The following is a 16541-nucleotide window of genomic DNA, read 5'->3' on the forward strand; positions in this document are numbered from 1 at the left end:
CAATAAACAGATACAGAGGACAGAATTCACAACAAACTAAATAGCAAAATATGGGGACTTTTAACATGCAAACATGAGCTTGCCCAAGCGACTTTTTCCCTTATAGTTGAAATATTTTGATGGAAACCAATAATCAATATTGTGTGTAGAGTATTAATGTCAAATAAAAATCTTTTATAGCTCAGAAAAGAGCGGGAAAGATCACTCTAAATGTGTACAAGTGTATTTATGTGTATTTACTGCAGCTGTCAGTAAAGTCCTGTGGCGCCCTCTGGAGGTGATATAAAAACACAACCGCGATAACATGCAGCGGAGACCAAGAAAAACGATAGTAATTTATTAAAATACACATAAGGAAAATATTATTTAGGCACTTCTCCAAATGCTGATGTGTTATCGATTATTTGAGAGTTTGAAAGTAATTCCTGAGTAAAAATAGTCAAATTTACCCATTTTCTGATTACCTCAGGTAACATCTCAATGATTAGTGCTGTAAAAAATAGTTTTTAGATTTTTATTTAATACTTGTTTGGACAGGATGTTTTCAACAAGTATTGGTGTTTTACTGGAATTTTACAAAGCAATAAGCAGTCAAACTCTATTATTATTATTAGTGGTTATCATTGTCGCCCCACAGTAAGAAGGTGGCTGGTTTGAGTCCCGGCTGGGCCAGTTGGCATTTCTGTGTAGAGTTTGCATGTTCTCCCCGAAAGGGAAAAAGACATGCGGTATAGGTGCATTGGATGAACTAAATTGGCCGTAGTGTATGTGTGTGAATAAGTGTGTATGGATGTTTCTCAGTACAGGGTTGCAGCTGGAAGGGCATCTGCTGTGTAAAACATTTGCTGGATAAGTTGGCATCTCATTCCGCTGTGGCGACCCCTAGTAAATAAAGGGACTAAGCCAAAGGAAAATGAATGAAACACCACTGAAACGAAAGCCAATAATTTATCTCTTTTATTCATTTGCCATTAATTTACTGTATCATTCTACTAAATGAGAAATAACATTATGTCTTACAAATGTAATCTCTATTAAAGTCATCTTATAATTAAAAAGTGACCAACAATATGAGGATTCCTGAGAATCTATTAAGCATGAAAGCGGTTGATTCATACAATAATATTTACATACATGTCTGAGTAAATGCATATAAGATTTCATTTATTACATATAATACACACACAACTGCATTCTTTGTTTTAACCAGTGCATTGAGACAAATATTATGTGACCAAACCCAAAACCTTGTTACAGCACTGACCAAATACTGTCTATCCAAAGATGTAGGCTTATAAAATGTAGGCTTGCTGCCATAATAATTCCTGTAGCTAAATAATAAGTCAAAATGAAGTGCGTTTTTGTTTAAAAGAAGCCAAATAATCTGCTAAATAGGGTAAGCTAAATAATGTTATTCCAAAGCATGAGCAAGATTATTTACCTTACCCCATTGGCAGAATATTTGGCTTGTTTTAAGGAAAAACTCATTTAATTTTGACTTGTTATTTCTGAAAACAAGACAATATTTTTTGCTTGTCTTGAAAATGCTTCTTGATTTAAGAACTTTAAGATATTTGAACTAGAAACAAGTCAGAAACTCTAAGTAACAAAAGCATTTCTTTTGCAGTGAATCTGTGTAAGAGATCACTAAACTCAAGCTCCTGGAACATGATTGGGCGCTGAAGGGAAAGGGAAGTGATTTATGCAACTTCCACATCCTCTTCTTTCACCTACAGGATGGAAGAGACAGCAGATTAGCTGAGAAATGCCTCAGAACACTTTTAACATCTTACTGATGGGTACACCAACCTCATTTCACCAAGTAGGACATGTACCTGGGTTAACATGTTGATCCTGGAGCAACGTTCCAATCAGCCAATCAGAATTAAGGGATACATTTTTGTTAGGTTTAGGCTTATGGTTAGGTTTACTTGTACATGACTGTTATCCAACTATTATTCCCCTCTGATTTTGGGAATAATTTACAGTTATGGTTGAGTTTAGGGATAGGGAATGGGTATGAATTACATTTCCCAACAAAAATTATGTTCCAGGATTGCATCATACTTGGTAAAACTTTCTCATTGTGACATTATTTTAAGGTGATGAAACTCTGGACTACATGCTCTGAGTTTTTACAGGGATAGTTATTTGGTTCAGTTAACTATGTTACCAGATAATTGAAATAACACCTATCGAACTATAACATGTAAAACGGGAACATGAAAGGAACATTCAAAAAGCAACTCATGTAAACACCTTAATCATATTATTGTCCTACTAGGATGAAGGCAAATAATTTGATTACTGATGTCCATGTAAACATAGTCAGTGTAACGCCCATGCTACTGTGGAGTAGAGGTCTGCACGGGACTAATTTTTTAGTCCCGCTCCCGCAAGGTTTTATTCCGCAACCGACCGACCCCCCCTGTGTATTCTGCTTTTGTTCACCTGCTGCCCTCCATACCCTGTTTTCTACCCGACCTGATTGCTCCTGCTAAATTTAGATCTGTTTTTCTCAAAAATCTCACGTTTAAATTTAAACAACTAAATGAGACACATAACAGTTAAAACTGTAGAATTGTAAGCTAAATGTCAGTGTTGTTTGCCTCTTTGTGTAATGAGACATGAGTGCCGCCTTTAACCTGAGGTTCCGGTCCTGTGACTGATAAAGGGTAAAACTTTGAGGTATTATGACATCACGCAAAGAGTCGTTTTATTCTATTTACATTTATGACGCATGAAAGACTCCCATACATCACTTGCCTGATGTGGGTTTCCTCACAGTAAACTGACAGTTTTCTAATGCAGGCTGAAGGACAGCGCATCTTCACTTTTCTCTGCCATGTTGGTAAACGCTCTGAGGACAGTTATGCGGATAATGCGTGCACAGACTGTGTGAATAAAATTCAAGTGCAGAAAGCACTGGTTGTTGTGTTCAGCATGTGTAAAGGCTCGTACACACCGGGACGCTTTTTGTTTGCGTTTATCGTCTGCGTTTTACGAGATGTTTTTCCGCATTCAAACCCAAGCGATTTTCACCGGCGACAAGCAGAAGAGTATGCAAAATCACTCCTTGACGTTAGATGGCGCTACACAACTTTAAGCTTCTGACACCCCGCTTATAACACAGAATAAGAGGAAGAGAGGAAGTTCACACACTTGTTGTTAAAGTTACTGGTGACTCGAACAAGCATGGATGGTTCAAGTAGCAGCTCCAGCTCTAGCGATGAAGAAATGAGTATTGTTCACCAGTGCAATAAGCAGCTCCACGTTCATATCACGTTTGGGCATCTTCTTTAATGTGCGCTTGCATTGTCAGTTTTGCGCTTGAGCGCCTCCAAGTGCTGTTTACTGTAACTTCAGCAGCTCCGTACAAGTGAACAAAAGTGCCAATCTGATTGGAGGAGATGGTTTCGACATAGTGCATCAAAACAAAAAAACAAGTAAGGCGTTTCTTTAAAAATGACACTTTTACACCTGCCATTTTGCGCATTGGTGTGCACGATCACATTGGCGCCCTTTATTTAGTCACGAGGCATTAAACGGCGACGGAAAACGCGAGCAAAGAACGTCTCGGTGTGCACAGGCAGCGGTGTCCAATAAGAATGAGGAAATCACAGATATGCTGTTAACCAAAATAACGTCGGGACTTGACATCGCTATATTGGTTAGACTGCCCGTTCCCGTTCAAGTTACACCAGAGTTCCCGACCGCTACTGCATTTTATTTGGAAATTTATTCCCGCGCCACAAGAAATCTGGTCGGGTCCTGCAGTACAGTCGCGAGAATGCTGACCTCTACTGTGGAGGTTAGGGTAGGGGTAGATGTTATTAACACACAATGTAATAGGAAATCTAATCATTAATTAAAATAATTCATGCCATGATTATTAATATTCTTAAGTAAGTCTTATGGATACCCATTCAAGTAAAGTGTTATCAAAAACCCTTTCTATAAAGTCCAACATTCCTCCTCAAGTGTTTTGCAGAAGAAAGAAATGCATACAGCTTTTGAAGGTCATGAGAGTGAGAAAAAGATGGCAGAATTCCTTATTTTGGATTTGACTATCTATACCGAATGAGTACCAAGACCAAGACCCCTCTTCTGTCACCCACCTCAACACACACTAGTGTTGTCATGATACTGGAATTCGATACAAATCTGTACTGAAGTTTTGAAAACATCCATTTATTAAACAGCTCTGATTGGCCATTTTGTTCACGTGCTCAACAGAAATGACTGCGATTGGCTGTGAAGGTCATCAGTTCCCCCAACTCACCGCTGTTTACTGAGTGTAACGACAGATACAGGGACACTGGAGCATTTTAAAGCCTAGAAGATCAGCTGGTCTGTTTATAAGCTCACATACGAGTGATCCGCTGATGAATCGACTGATCTTCACGGCTTGTAAACGCTCCAGTGTCCCTGTATCTGTGGTTACACTCAGTAAACAGCGATGAGTTCGGTGAACTGATGACCTTCACGGCCAATCACAGTCATTTCTGTTGAGTATGTCAACACAATGGCAAATCAGCACTCAAATGTTAGCGGGAAATGGACGTTTTTAAGATTTCAGTATCGATTGGTATCGAATTCCAGTATAGTGACAACACTACCACACACCAACCCCAAAATACCATAAATTCTGAGTGTGCCTGACACAGGTGAGTGGGCTTGACAAGCCACCTGTAGAAACACTTTCTCAAGAAAAAACTCTAGCACTCTTACTCACTAACAAGCACTTCTCTGAGCACAAATAAGTTACTTGGTATAACTAGCACTTCTTGTGTGTACTGCCTCTTCTTGTTAAATTGCTGAATGCCTCCTCAATTGTAAGTCGCTTGGGACAAAAGTGTCTGCTAAATGGCTAAATGGAAATGACTACCTGAAAAGCGCAGTCCTTGAGTACTCACCTGCTCGACTCCTTCCACCTCGGGCACGTAGAACTGCAGCATGTTCTGAATGCCGTTCTTCAGGGTGATGATGGAGCTTGGACAGCTGGTGCAGGAGCCCTGCAACTTCAGCTTAACAATGCCATCCTCAAAACCATGGTACAACACATCACCGCCGTCCTCCTGCACCGTGGGTCTGAGGAAATAAGATAATAATTAAATTATCATGATTAAATGACTATTATTCCAGTTGAGACAAAATGTTGCTGTGCAATATTTTAGCCTTTATTTGCACTATAAGGATTGCTCTAATTTCTCTGTATTAAGAACTCAGTACATAGTAGTCAATAAAGAATCTTAAAAAGTACAGAGACTTTCTGATGCACCTAATGCGTGTGTCCAGCAGTTCTTTAATCATAGCCACCACCTCATCGTCATCTTCTGAAGGAGCTGCAGATATAAACCAAGCATTACTCTTTTAATACTTTTTTAGTCACTTTGAACAAAAGTGCCTGCTAAATTATTAAATGTTTTATAGATCTTAAATGTAGGATTGGGTACCGAAACCCGATGCCATTATATCACCAATACCTTTGTAACCGGTATGTACCGGACCGAATCAGCATATGGATTTCGGTGCCTAATTTCGGTACCACTGGTGCTGCGACAAGGACGCAAGAAGCATCAAGGGGTGCATCAAAGGCACACATAAGTACGCGTTGTCACACCATCTCTAAACATTTAATTCTAAACAACTTTGAGGATTACTGACAGGCGATGTCAGGCGTTTGTTCTTGTTGCTTAGAGAACGGATGCACGCAACGCACGCAGTACAGCGCATTCGGTGAGCGAGAGCGACTCTCTTTAGATCAACACGCATGATCCCGTTCATCAAATTTGCTGAAAATAAGCATTCTAAATCGTATTTTACAAGCAAGGATTCTGACAGCAACGTGAAGCAGATTCTTTACAAAAGTTGCGCGTAAAGGGGAAACATGTCAAACTTAATGACACATTTGAGGGCGCATGCAATCAACTTAAACCTGAAATTACATGAAACTCTGGAGGAAACATGGATAGCGTGATGCAATGACATTAACCGATCTATGTACTATAACATGCAAGACAGGATCATGAAAGAAACATTTAAAAAGCAACTCATGTAAACACCTTGATCATATTATTGTCTTATTCAGATTAAGGCAAATCATTAGATTACTGATAACCATGTAAACATAGTCACAAGCGTTCAGTTCAGTATTTTGATGACAGCCTTTCCACAGATTAGTAGTAAGCTAATGTAATTTCATAACCAACAAATGGTCAAAGGAAATATATTCATGTAATTCAAATATATAAAATATGAATTGATGTTTACTTTAAACTTTAATTATATTGTTCTATTAAAATTTTTTTATTTTTTTTTTAAAGATTTTGTCAAATAAAAGATTTTTCTAGAGTCATCCACCATAATTTTGTGGCTAAAAAGGTTTAAGCACCATTTTGGCACCGGTCCCCTTTTAAAAGTATCAATTTAGCACCGGTATCGAAATCTCCAAACGATACCCAACCCGACTGAAATGCAATGATGATGTCAGGACAACAAACAAAACCAGGACAGCACAGATCCTAATGTTCAACCTGTGTCGGCACGTGGAGCATCAGCTTCATTGACAACAGGAAGTCCAGAGGTGAAAAAGTCCATGATGGTTGCGAACACGTCTGGTTTGATGACCTTCCACTCCGTTTCACCACTGATCTGAATGAAAAACACACATAAAGCTTTAGAGGTCCCGTGAAATTAAAATCCAGTTTTTTTTAGATGTAGTTATCAGTATGTTAGTTTTAAGGATATCTTTAAGCTAGTGTGCTCCAAAAACAGTGACGAAATCGGCATTTAGAAGATGTAAACCTGAAATAAACATCCAAAGCTTGCAGTTTGTCACTTCCTCCTAAATGGTTCAACATTTTTTTCACATCACCTCAGTGTTGCCAGATTGGAAATGTCAAAGTATCGTACAAGAACCTCAAAATTACCGTATTTGGAGGAAAATTATTGTACAAAAGTCAAACGGAGAGTATACAGCTATTCAAATTACCATCATGCAAATCACATGCAAATCACCATAATACATAAAAAAACACTAGGCGTACCTTAGTGGGACTCCACCTCCGAGTCGCTGTCCTGCATGTGTTGCCAAATGTTAAGGGATTAATTTTGTGGTACAAATCAGAAGCCGTCATGGACCGCAACATAGTGCTGGTTGGCAGCCTCCTGAATTTTTAACACACTCTGAGGTGTGCATGACCCATTCAGAGTATCTGTAATGAGCCGATTTCGTGGTTTTGTTTTGATGAGATTAACTTTGGAAAAACAAGTTCACATGACGCATTTGAATGGGGAAAAACGAGAACATCAAGGGGCTTCTCACCTTTCTTTTCAGCACGACTTTTTCAAAACTTTATTGCTTAAACAATCAACCTCAACCTGAAAACGACTGACTTAAGTACGGCCATGCGCGACAGGAATGTTACCTCACAAGAGAGAGCCATTCTCCACGTTGATTGGCTGAGAAAATGTAATGTAAGATGAGAAAGAAAACGTGTGTAACTCCACGTTCTCCTCACAGACAGTGGACAAAAGATGCAGCTAAATCAATAAGATTAATAGAAGCCCTAAGATTACAATGAAATTAATTTTAAATGCCATAAAATTATGAAAGTATTGTACATTATAGGATTTTTTTCATTATTGATCGCACATCGTACAGAGGTCAAATTTATTATACAAGTACGATAATTATCGTACGTCTGGCAACACAGCATCACTTCCTACTTCAGTTTCTCATCATATCTTGACCAATCAAAGGCTCTCTAGTATCTAACATGCCCCACCCCTTTCTTCTCATTTGCTTTTCATTTGATGTGCTTGAGCTCAACCCCTCTCATTGCCAGAGCTGTTATAAAAACAAAACACTAATGGCTATTTTTGGAAAAGGGGAGGAGCTACTATATGCCCCAGATCATATAGTGTTTCGGTTAAGTCTACGTCAAACATCGAATTAAAAAAAGTGCACATTTCAAAGCACGTCACGGGACCTTCAAATATAATTGAGCATGGTGTTAGATTGAACATCAGACTCTTTACCTTGGTGATGGTTATGAAATCAGGGCCGAAGAAGACACTCTTGACTCCATCAATTCTGAACAGCTGCCTGAAGGATGAAAACAGCATCAGTACTGGCACCATGCCCTTCAGGCGCTTCTAGAAACACAGTTCAGCAAAAATGCGCAGGAACTTTCTCATAGGCGCATTTCTAGATTTAAAGCTGTTGTAAGCATTTTTTGTGGAACATCACACATACAGTAAAACCCCACACAGCCTGACAGATATCACTATAATGGGCATCCTGAGAATCAGCATATCCATCAGAAGTGGGCTTTGCACAGTCATGCATCAACATTATTAATTTGCTAATGTACAGTTGAAGTCAGAATTATTAGCCCTTCTGTGAATTTAGTTTCTTTTTTAAATATTTCCCAAATGATGTTTAACAGAGCAATGAAATTTTCACAGTATTTCCTATAATATTTTTTCCTATAATATTTGTTTTATTTCGACTACAATAAAAGCAGTTTTTAATTTTAAAGTCAATATTATTAGTCCCCTTAAGCAATGTATTTTTTTCGATTGTCTACAGAACAAACTATCCTTATACAATGACTTGCCTAATTATTAGTCAAGCCTTTAAATGTCACTTTAAGCTAAATACTAGTATCTTGAAAAATATCTAGTCAAATATTTTGTACTGTCATCATGACAGAATTAAAAGAAATCAGTTATTAGAAATGAGTTATTAAAACTATTATGTTTAGAAAATGATTATGTAAAATTACTAATATGTGTTGAAAAACTCTTTCCATTAAACAGAAATTGGGGGGAAATATACAGTGAGGCTAATAATTCAGGAGGGCTAATAAATTTCACATTTCAAAGCGATAAATACAACTGTATTTTTCTAATCTAACAATTATCAACAGAAATATTACATTTTTACACATTAAGTCCACGTATGTTCTAATGTTTTGTGCATAGCCTTGATGTGACATTTACATTTAGTCATTTAGCAGACGCTTTTATCCAAAGCGACTTACAAATGAGGACAAGGAAGCAATTTACACAACTATAAGAGCAGCAGTGAACAAGTGCTATAGACAAGTTTCAGGTGTGTAAAGTCTAAGTCGTTTCTTGAAGACAGCAAGTGACTCTGCTGTTCTGATGCGGTTAGGGAGTTCATTCCACCAACTGGGCAGATTGAATGCGAGAGTTCGGGAAAATGATTTCTTCCCTCTTTGGGATGGAACCACGAGGCGACGTTTATTCACAGAACGCAAGTTTCTGGAGGGCACATAAATCTGCAGAAGTGAGAGCAGATAAGAAGGAGCAAAGCCAGTGGTCGCTTTGTAAGCAAACATCAGAGCTTTGAATTTGATGCGAGCAGCAACTGGCAGCCAGTGCAAACGGGTGAGTAGCGGAGTGACATGTGCTCTTCTGGGTTCATCAAAGACCACTCGTGCTGCTGCGTTCTGAAGCAGCTGAAGAGGTTTGATAGAATTAGCTGGACATGAATTTTTTTAGCAATGTTCTTATTTTTTTAGAGGGCAGAGATCAAATTTGTGTACTGGCCAGCTCAGTGAACTGTAACGCTATTATAAACTCGCCGCATTGATTTTAAATATCTGTGGAGTTTCAGCGACAGTGTACTGCTCATGAAGTGCTTGCATTTAAACAGCCTTTCATGTTGTTTTATGCTTGAACAACTAAATAAATGCTTAAGTCTATTTAACTGACTATATTAGAATTCAATTACAACCCCAAATCAGAAAAAGTGGGGACAGTATTAAAAGCAAATAAAAATAGTGACTAATTGCAGACAATACAACAAACATTATTTAATGTGTTCCTCATGATTTTTATTGTTTTGGATTTTTTATTTTTATTTTTTTCAAAATAAACACGTATTGCAATTTTGGTTCTTGCAACACATTTCAAAAAAAAAAAAGTTGTGACAGGAGCAGTTTAGAGCTAGTAATCAGGTAAATTGGTTAAATAATGGTGTAAATTAAAACAGGTGATGTCAACAGGTGACTGTAATTATGATTTGGTACAAAAGCAGCATCAAAGAAAGGTCTAGTCCTTTAGGAGAAAAGATGGGCTGAAGATCGTCAGTTTGCGAACAAATACCTGAGAAAATTATTAAAATGTTTAAAAACAATGTTCCTCAAAGACAGATAGGCCGACATTTGGATATTTCACCTACAACAGTGCATAACATCATTAAAAGATTCAAGGAATCTGGAGGAATTTCAGTGTGTAAAGGACAAGGGTGCAAACCTAAGCTCAACAACCGTGATCTCAGATCCCTCAGGCGGCACCAAGAATCCTCATTCATCTATTAGCAATATCACCACATGAGCTCAGACCTACTTTGGCAAACCTTTGTCAAGTACCACAATGCATAGTTACATCCACAAATGCTTGCACTTCTGTGATGGCAGCATTAATGCTGAAAAGTACGTAGAGATTTTGGAGCACAATATGCTGCCTTCTTTTCTAGGGATGTGCATGCATATTTTAACAAGACAATCCAGAACTACATTCTGCACACATTGCAGTCCTGGCTGCGGAGGAAGAGGATACATGTACATGACTGGCCTGCCTGCAGTCCCGACCTGTCTCCAATAGAGAATGTGTGGCACATTTTCAAGCGCAAAATGTAACAACGAAGACCCCGTACCGTTGCCCACCTTAAGACCTGTTTGCTGAAATAATGGGACAAAATTACACCTGAAACACTTCATCACTTGCCGTCTTCAGTCCCAAACTGTCTTTTAAGTGTTGTGAAAAGGAATGGCAACATTACAAAGTGGTAAATACTTTACTGATACAACTTTTTTGAAATATGTTCCAAGAACTAAAATTTTATTGTGTTTTTACAAAACAAAAAACAAGCAAACAATAAAAATCATGAGGAATACATTAAATAAAGTTTGTTGTGTTGTCTGCAATGAAAAACAAATCAAACTAAATTCAGAAATCACTACTTTCTTTTTTATTTGTATTTTCCATACTCTCCTAACTTTTTTCTCATTTGCGGTTGTACATTATTGATGCTGTAAGAGAAACCTTAAACTTAAAATGGTGACATCAACCTTTCACCAGAAGTTTATCGGTAAAACACTTGCTGTGCATATAGCCTATTAAAACACAATGAATATAGAGTCAACTCCTTGTTAAAAAATACAAACTCTACCTCGCTAATGGTGAACAATAAGCATCTCTGGGTCCGGCGAAGTCCATAGTGCCTGAATCCAGCACCGCACGGCCAGGAAGAAACTTCAGGCTGTTTGGGTTTGGAGTGTCTTGGGTCTGAATGAACATGTTTCTGACTGACAAAATGAATTATAATGTTATGAGCCATTCTGACCGAATGCTTGATGATCTGAATGATGGAAATGTACTCACTGAACACAGTGGTTGTTTGCTGAGGAACTGGAGATCTGCCTGTTGTGTGGACAGGAGGTCTGATGAGCCCGGTTCCATGATAACTGAATGAACAGAAAATAATCTGGTTATTCTGATTCAACAGCAGATTTTCACAAACATTAGGATATTTTCCAGATTTCCTCAACATCGTGCTTTACTAATATCAATAAAAGGACTAAAACCCCCTCAAAAGAACGATTGATGTAACATTATAGAATCAGAAAGAGCTTTATTGCCAGGTATGTTCACACATACGAGGAATTTGTTTTCGTGACAGAGCTTCTACAGTGCAACAGGATTACAAAGACAGGACAAAAAACAGATAAATACAAGTATAAAATATGCACTGTATATATATATATATATATATATATATATATATATATATATATATATATATATATATATATATATATATATATATATATATATATATATATATAAATACAAAATAAAAAAATACAAGTAAGTAGTGACTGCAAATATACAAATTGACAAGTGTATGTACAGCTATATTACTATATACAATGTTATATGTGCAGCTGTTATGTGCAAATTGGCATGTAAAGTGTGTGGTTAAATAAGTGTATATGTGTATAAAAGTGTATAGCAAGTAGTGATGTTGGTTCCACAATTATTATCATCAAGTGTTCATGAGATGGATTGCCTGAGGAAAGAAACTGTTTCTGTGTCAGGCTGTTCTGGTGTGCAGTGCTCTGTAGCGTCGACCAGAAGGTAAAAGTTCAAAGAGGCAGTGTGCTGGGTGTGAGGGGTCCAGAGTGATTTTGGCAGCCCTTCTGCTCCCTCTGGATAAGTACAGTTCTTGGGGAGTAGGAAGGGTTGTGCCAGTGATTCGCTCAGCAGTCCGAACTATTCGACGTAGTCTTATACAATTGAAGACAACATTATTGAATGTTTATTCTTTTTTAAATATTCCCATGATGTTCAACAGAGGAAGAACATTATTTTTAGTATTTTGTGTTGCATTATTTTTCTGGAGAAAGTCTTATTTCTTGCCTACTTAACCTAGTTAAGCCTTTAAATGTCACTTTATGCTGAATACTTGATCTTGAAAAATATCTAGGCAAATATTATGTGCTGTCATCATGGCAAAGACAAAGAAAATTAGGCATTTAAAAGTAGCCATCAATACTAGGCCTGTCATGATAAATATTTTTTGCTGTGCAATTCAGAAATTACAGTGATAAGTGATGATAATGTCATTTTAGGACCATCTAATGCCACTGATTATATAATGATATACATAACAATGCACATAGGCATAAACACTTTTTCCTTTCTTAAGGTTATTTAGATTCTGTAATTTAATGTTAAAAGAAGTAAATGCCATAATATATACTTTGATGTCCTTGTAAAATGGCTTTGGAGTCATTCAATCTTACGTAAAAACAACTGAGATATATATACATATTGTATCATATTGTAAAAATTATTCAGCTCATTTCCATGTATAGCGTGAGAAGTCATTATACTGATTATTGTGATAGGCTTCATTAAAACATTACATTTAAAAATTGTTAAATCTGTAAACAGTCTATGGCATGGTGTTACCCTCAGGCAACAAACCAGTTTTTTGGCCCACAAAACACCCAATTAAATTTTTTAAATAAAAATATCACAAAAAAAAAGTTGGAGATCAATGAAATTAGAGCTGTGTGTGGGTTTGACCTTTCTTCTGGGGACAAAAGAGCCCTTTTTGGGACCATAAACTGCTTGGGCATGCTGCTAGCAGAATGTAAGATAGATTTACCTTTTTAACATATTTAAATTGAAATATCTTTATATTATAAATATGTGTGATATGCATGGATATGTGAAGAAGCATATTTGATTGAGAAAAGACACTTTTTGTTATTATCAATACACTAAAATGGTAGTTTTTCATTTGTTGCCTCAGAACAACATTGTGCCTCTTTTTAATTACCTCTTTTTAAAAAACAATAACATCCTATGGATTGAAATGTGCAGGAATGTATAGTTGTCACCATAATATATTTTTTGCTATATAGTATACTATTACTCACAGGAAACGGATGTTGAACCATTTTATGGAGCTAAAGTACAAGATTAAGCAATTAGGATTATTCCTTCTAACAGCAAGCTTGAAGAGTCACATTAGCTAGTTTCCATTCATAGGTGAGTATTAAACTTGCAAAAAGCCACAGTTCTGCACACTTTATTTTTAACGCTGATTAAACGAATTGAATTCTTAAGGCTTGTTTGAAACCCAAAGGTAAGTGTGTTGAAGCAGGGTTGGAACTAAACTCTGCAGGGCTGCAGCCCTCCAGCAATGGAGTTTGACATGCATCTGGATTCAGCCCACTTGACGGTCATGGATACACAGAAAAGAAGATACAGAGCACCGAGATGCAAAGGCTCATCTAAAGTCCGGTGACCTGCAGAGTTTAGTTCCAGAGTTTACTTTCCAATCTGTCAATACGTTTCTAGTATGTTGGTTAGAGCTTGAGTAGCTGTTTCAGGTGTGTCTATTTGGGGTTATAGAACACAGGCCCACCAAGAACAAATTTGGGAACCCTTGAACTAAAGCCAAGTGACTAAAATGTGGCACCCAGCTCTGCTTCACATCCACTAACAACTGCTTTCTGAGGTTCCACAATGAATAATAAACTGGTAAATAAGTTAATTCAATCAGTACCCCACATGAACACAATACACCATTTATGGCTGGTGTTTGATGAAATATTATTGATGTTGATATGGGTTATGTTAAAATAAAACTTCTTCTAATGCATTTATGGCTTGTTTGTTCCTAATTTCAATTTATGTTAACACTAATATGTTTAGTTATTAGTCGTGATTTATAACAGGTTATATTAATACAATAAATTGAGGTAAAGTTGGTTTTATATTCGCACATTTGTTCATTTAGAAGTATCTATATTGTTTACCATGTTACTTTGAATATTCAATAAGTATTAGCGTGCAAGTATGACTTCAAAATAACATCAACACTATCTAATTGGATGTAAACATGGTTGTACTTTGATAGTTATTGGCTGCTTATATGATTTCCCTATTTGGAATTTGCAAAGAATACTTTTCTGAAACTATGTTATTAAGGAGAATGTCTGAACACCCGAATATAAAACCAACTTTACCTCTATGATCAATAAACCGAGTTAAGTTGGTTTTATATTCGCACATTCGTTCATTTAACTGTCTCTATATTGTTTACCACACTAATTTGAATATTCAATAAGAATTAGCATGCAAGTATGACTTCAAAACAACATCAACACTATCTAATTGACTGTAAACATGGCTGTACTTTCATAGTTATTGGCTGCTTATATGATTTCCCAATTTAGAATTTGCAAAGAATACTTTTCTGAAATTATATAATTAAGGGGAATGTCTGAATACCCGAATATAAAACCAACTTTTCCTCTTTATACAATAAAATAATACAAATTTGTAACTAAAATGTACTTTAGCATGAACATTTCCAGAATATGTTCACCGGTAACTTTTGTAAGAGGTTTGCAGAAACCAGCTAAACTTGCAGCTCATTTTAATCGAGTAAAATACATGTGTTACAATGTGCTATAACACGTAAGCGATTACATTAAACGTTACTTGTGAATATTTATAATATTGTCAGTCCAGTCTCCTGCATCTGCGTCACCCAGACCTTGTCAGTGACTCTGTAAACTAGTATTGCGAAAATACTTAAAGTAAACGCTTCACGCGATATACATATATAATTAAAATCTTCACGCAGATATAGCAACCCAAAGTAGAATAGCACAGTAAGGACTCACGTTCTCCTTAAAACAGCAGCTAAATTCGCTCCAAATCCGACGCTCCTGTAAGCGGCCATGCTTGTGAGGGCACCAAGGCTGCGTGACGTCACATCCTGGATGTAATGCGGGGCGGAAATAAAACATAACAGACCATTTATCCATTCATCAATAGCACAAATAACAGCATATATGTGAGAAATCTTTTGAAAGCTTTATGTCATAAACGCTGCACTCTAGCAAAAATCTAAATGTAATTATTTCTGTATCTCTACAGTCTTTATTATTACTTACAAGCATTTTTGGTAGTTCTTTTAAGGCTGATGTTTTTGACTCAGTGGTTGGTTCACTTAAAAGGTCACTTAATGTCACTCATGCAGTTCAAATTATTATTATTAATATTAATAATAGGGGCGACGCAGTGGCGCACTTCTGTGACGGCAGCATTAATGCTGAAAAGTACGTAGAGATTTTGGAGCACAATTTGCTGCCTTCTTTTCTAGGGATGTGCATGCATATTTTAACAAGACAATCCAGAACTACATTCTGCACACATTACAGTCCTGGCTGCGGAGGAAGAGGATACATGTACATGACTGGCCTGCCTGCAGTCCCGACCTGTCTCCAATAGAGAATGTGTGGCAAATTTTCAAGCGCAAAATGTAACAACGAAGACCCCGTACCCCTGGCGCAGTTTCTGTGTGGAGTTTGCATGTTCTCCCCGTGTTTGCGTGGGTTTCCTCCGGGTGCTCCGGTTTCCCCAATAGTCCAAAGTCATGCGGTACAGGTGAATTGGGTAAGCTAAATTGTCTGTAGTGTATGAGTGTGTATGGGTGTTTCCCAGAGATGGGTTGCAGCTAGAAGGGCATCCACTGCGTAAAACATGTGCTGGATAAGTTGGCGGTTCATTCCGCTGATTAAAAAAGGGACGAAGCCCAAAAGAAAATGAATGAATAAATATTAATAATAATAATAATAGAGCGACACGGTGGTTAGCACTGCCGCCTTACAGCAAGAAGGGTGCTGGCTTGAGTCCTGGCTGGGTCAGTTGGCATTTCTGTGTGGAGTTTGCATGTTCTCCCCGTGTTGGAGTATAATAATAATAATAATAATAATAATAATAATAATAATAATAATAATAATAATAATAATAATAATAATAGTAGTAGTAGTAATAATAATAGTTTTACTTGGTTAATAATAATAATATTATATAATATGTTATATAATATTATATATTATATAATAATAATATTATATTATAATTAATAAGAAGAATTACATTATTATTATTATTATTATTATTATTATTATTAT

At 36.8% G+C, this 16541-nt stretch overlaps 1 protein-coding gene across 1 annotated transcript; it reads right to left on the minus strand.

Annotated features, from left to right (window-relative positions):
• Nucleotides 1–939: 939 nt before the first annotated feature.
• On the minus strand, nucleotides 940–15329 carry nfu1 (NFU1 iron-sulfur cluster scaffold homolog (S. cerevisiae)). Its single transcript, XM_056463062.1, has 8 exons — nucleotides 15246–15329; nucleotides 11422–11504; nucleotides 11210–11345; nucleotides 8044–8110; nucleotides 6537–6654; nucleotides 5282–5345; nucleotides 4917–5091; nucleotides 940–1730 (listed from the first exon to the last, which is right to left on the minus strand). Exons 1-8 carry the CDS (start codon nucleotides 15302–15304, stop codon nucleotides 1701–1703), a joined length of 732 nt encoding a protein of 243 aa, XP_056319037.1. The 5' UTR covers nucleotides 15305–15329; the 3' UTR covers nucleotides 940–1700.
• Nucleotides 15330–16541: the final 1212 nt, after the last annotated feature.

This window comes from Danio aesculapii, chromosome 8, assembly GCF_903798145.1.
Source record: "Danio aesculapii chromosome 8, fDanAes4.1, whole genome shotgun sequence".
Classification (NCBI taxonomy): domain Eukaryota; kingdom Metazoa; phylum Chordata; class Actinopteri; order Cypriniformes; family Danionidae; genus Danio; species Danio aesculapii.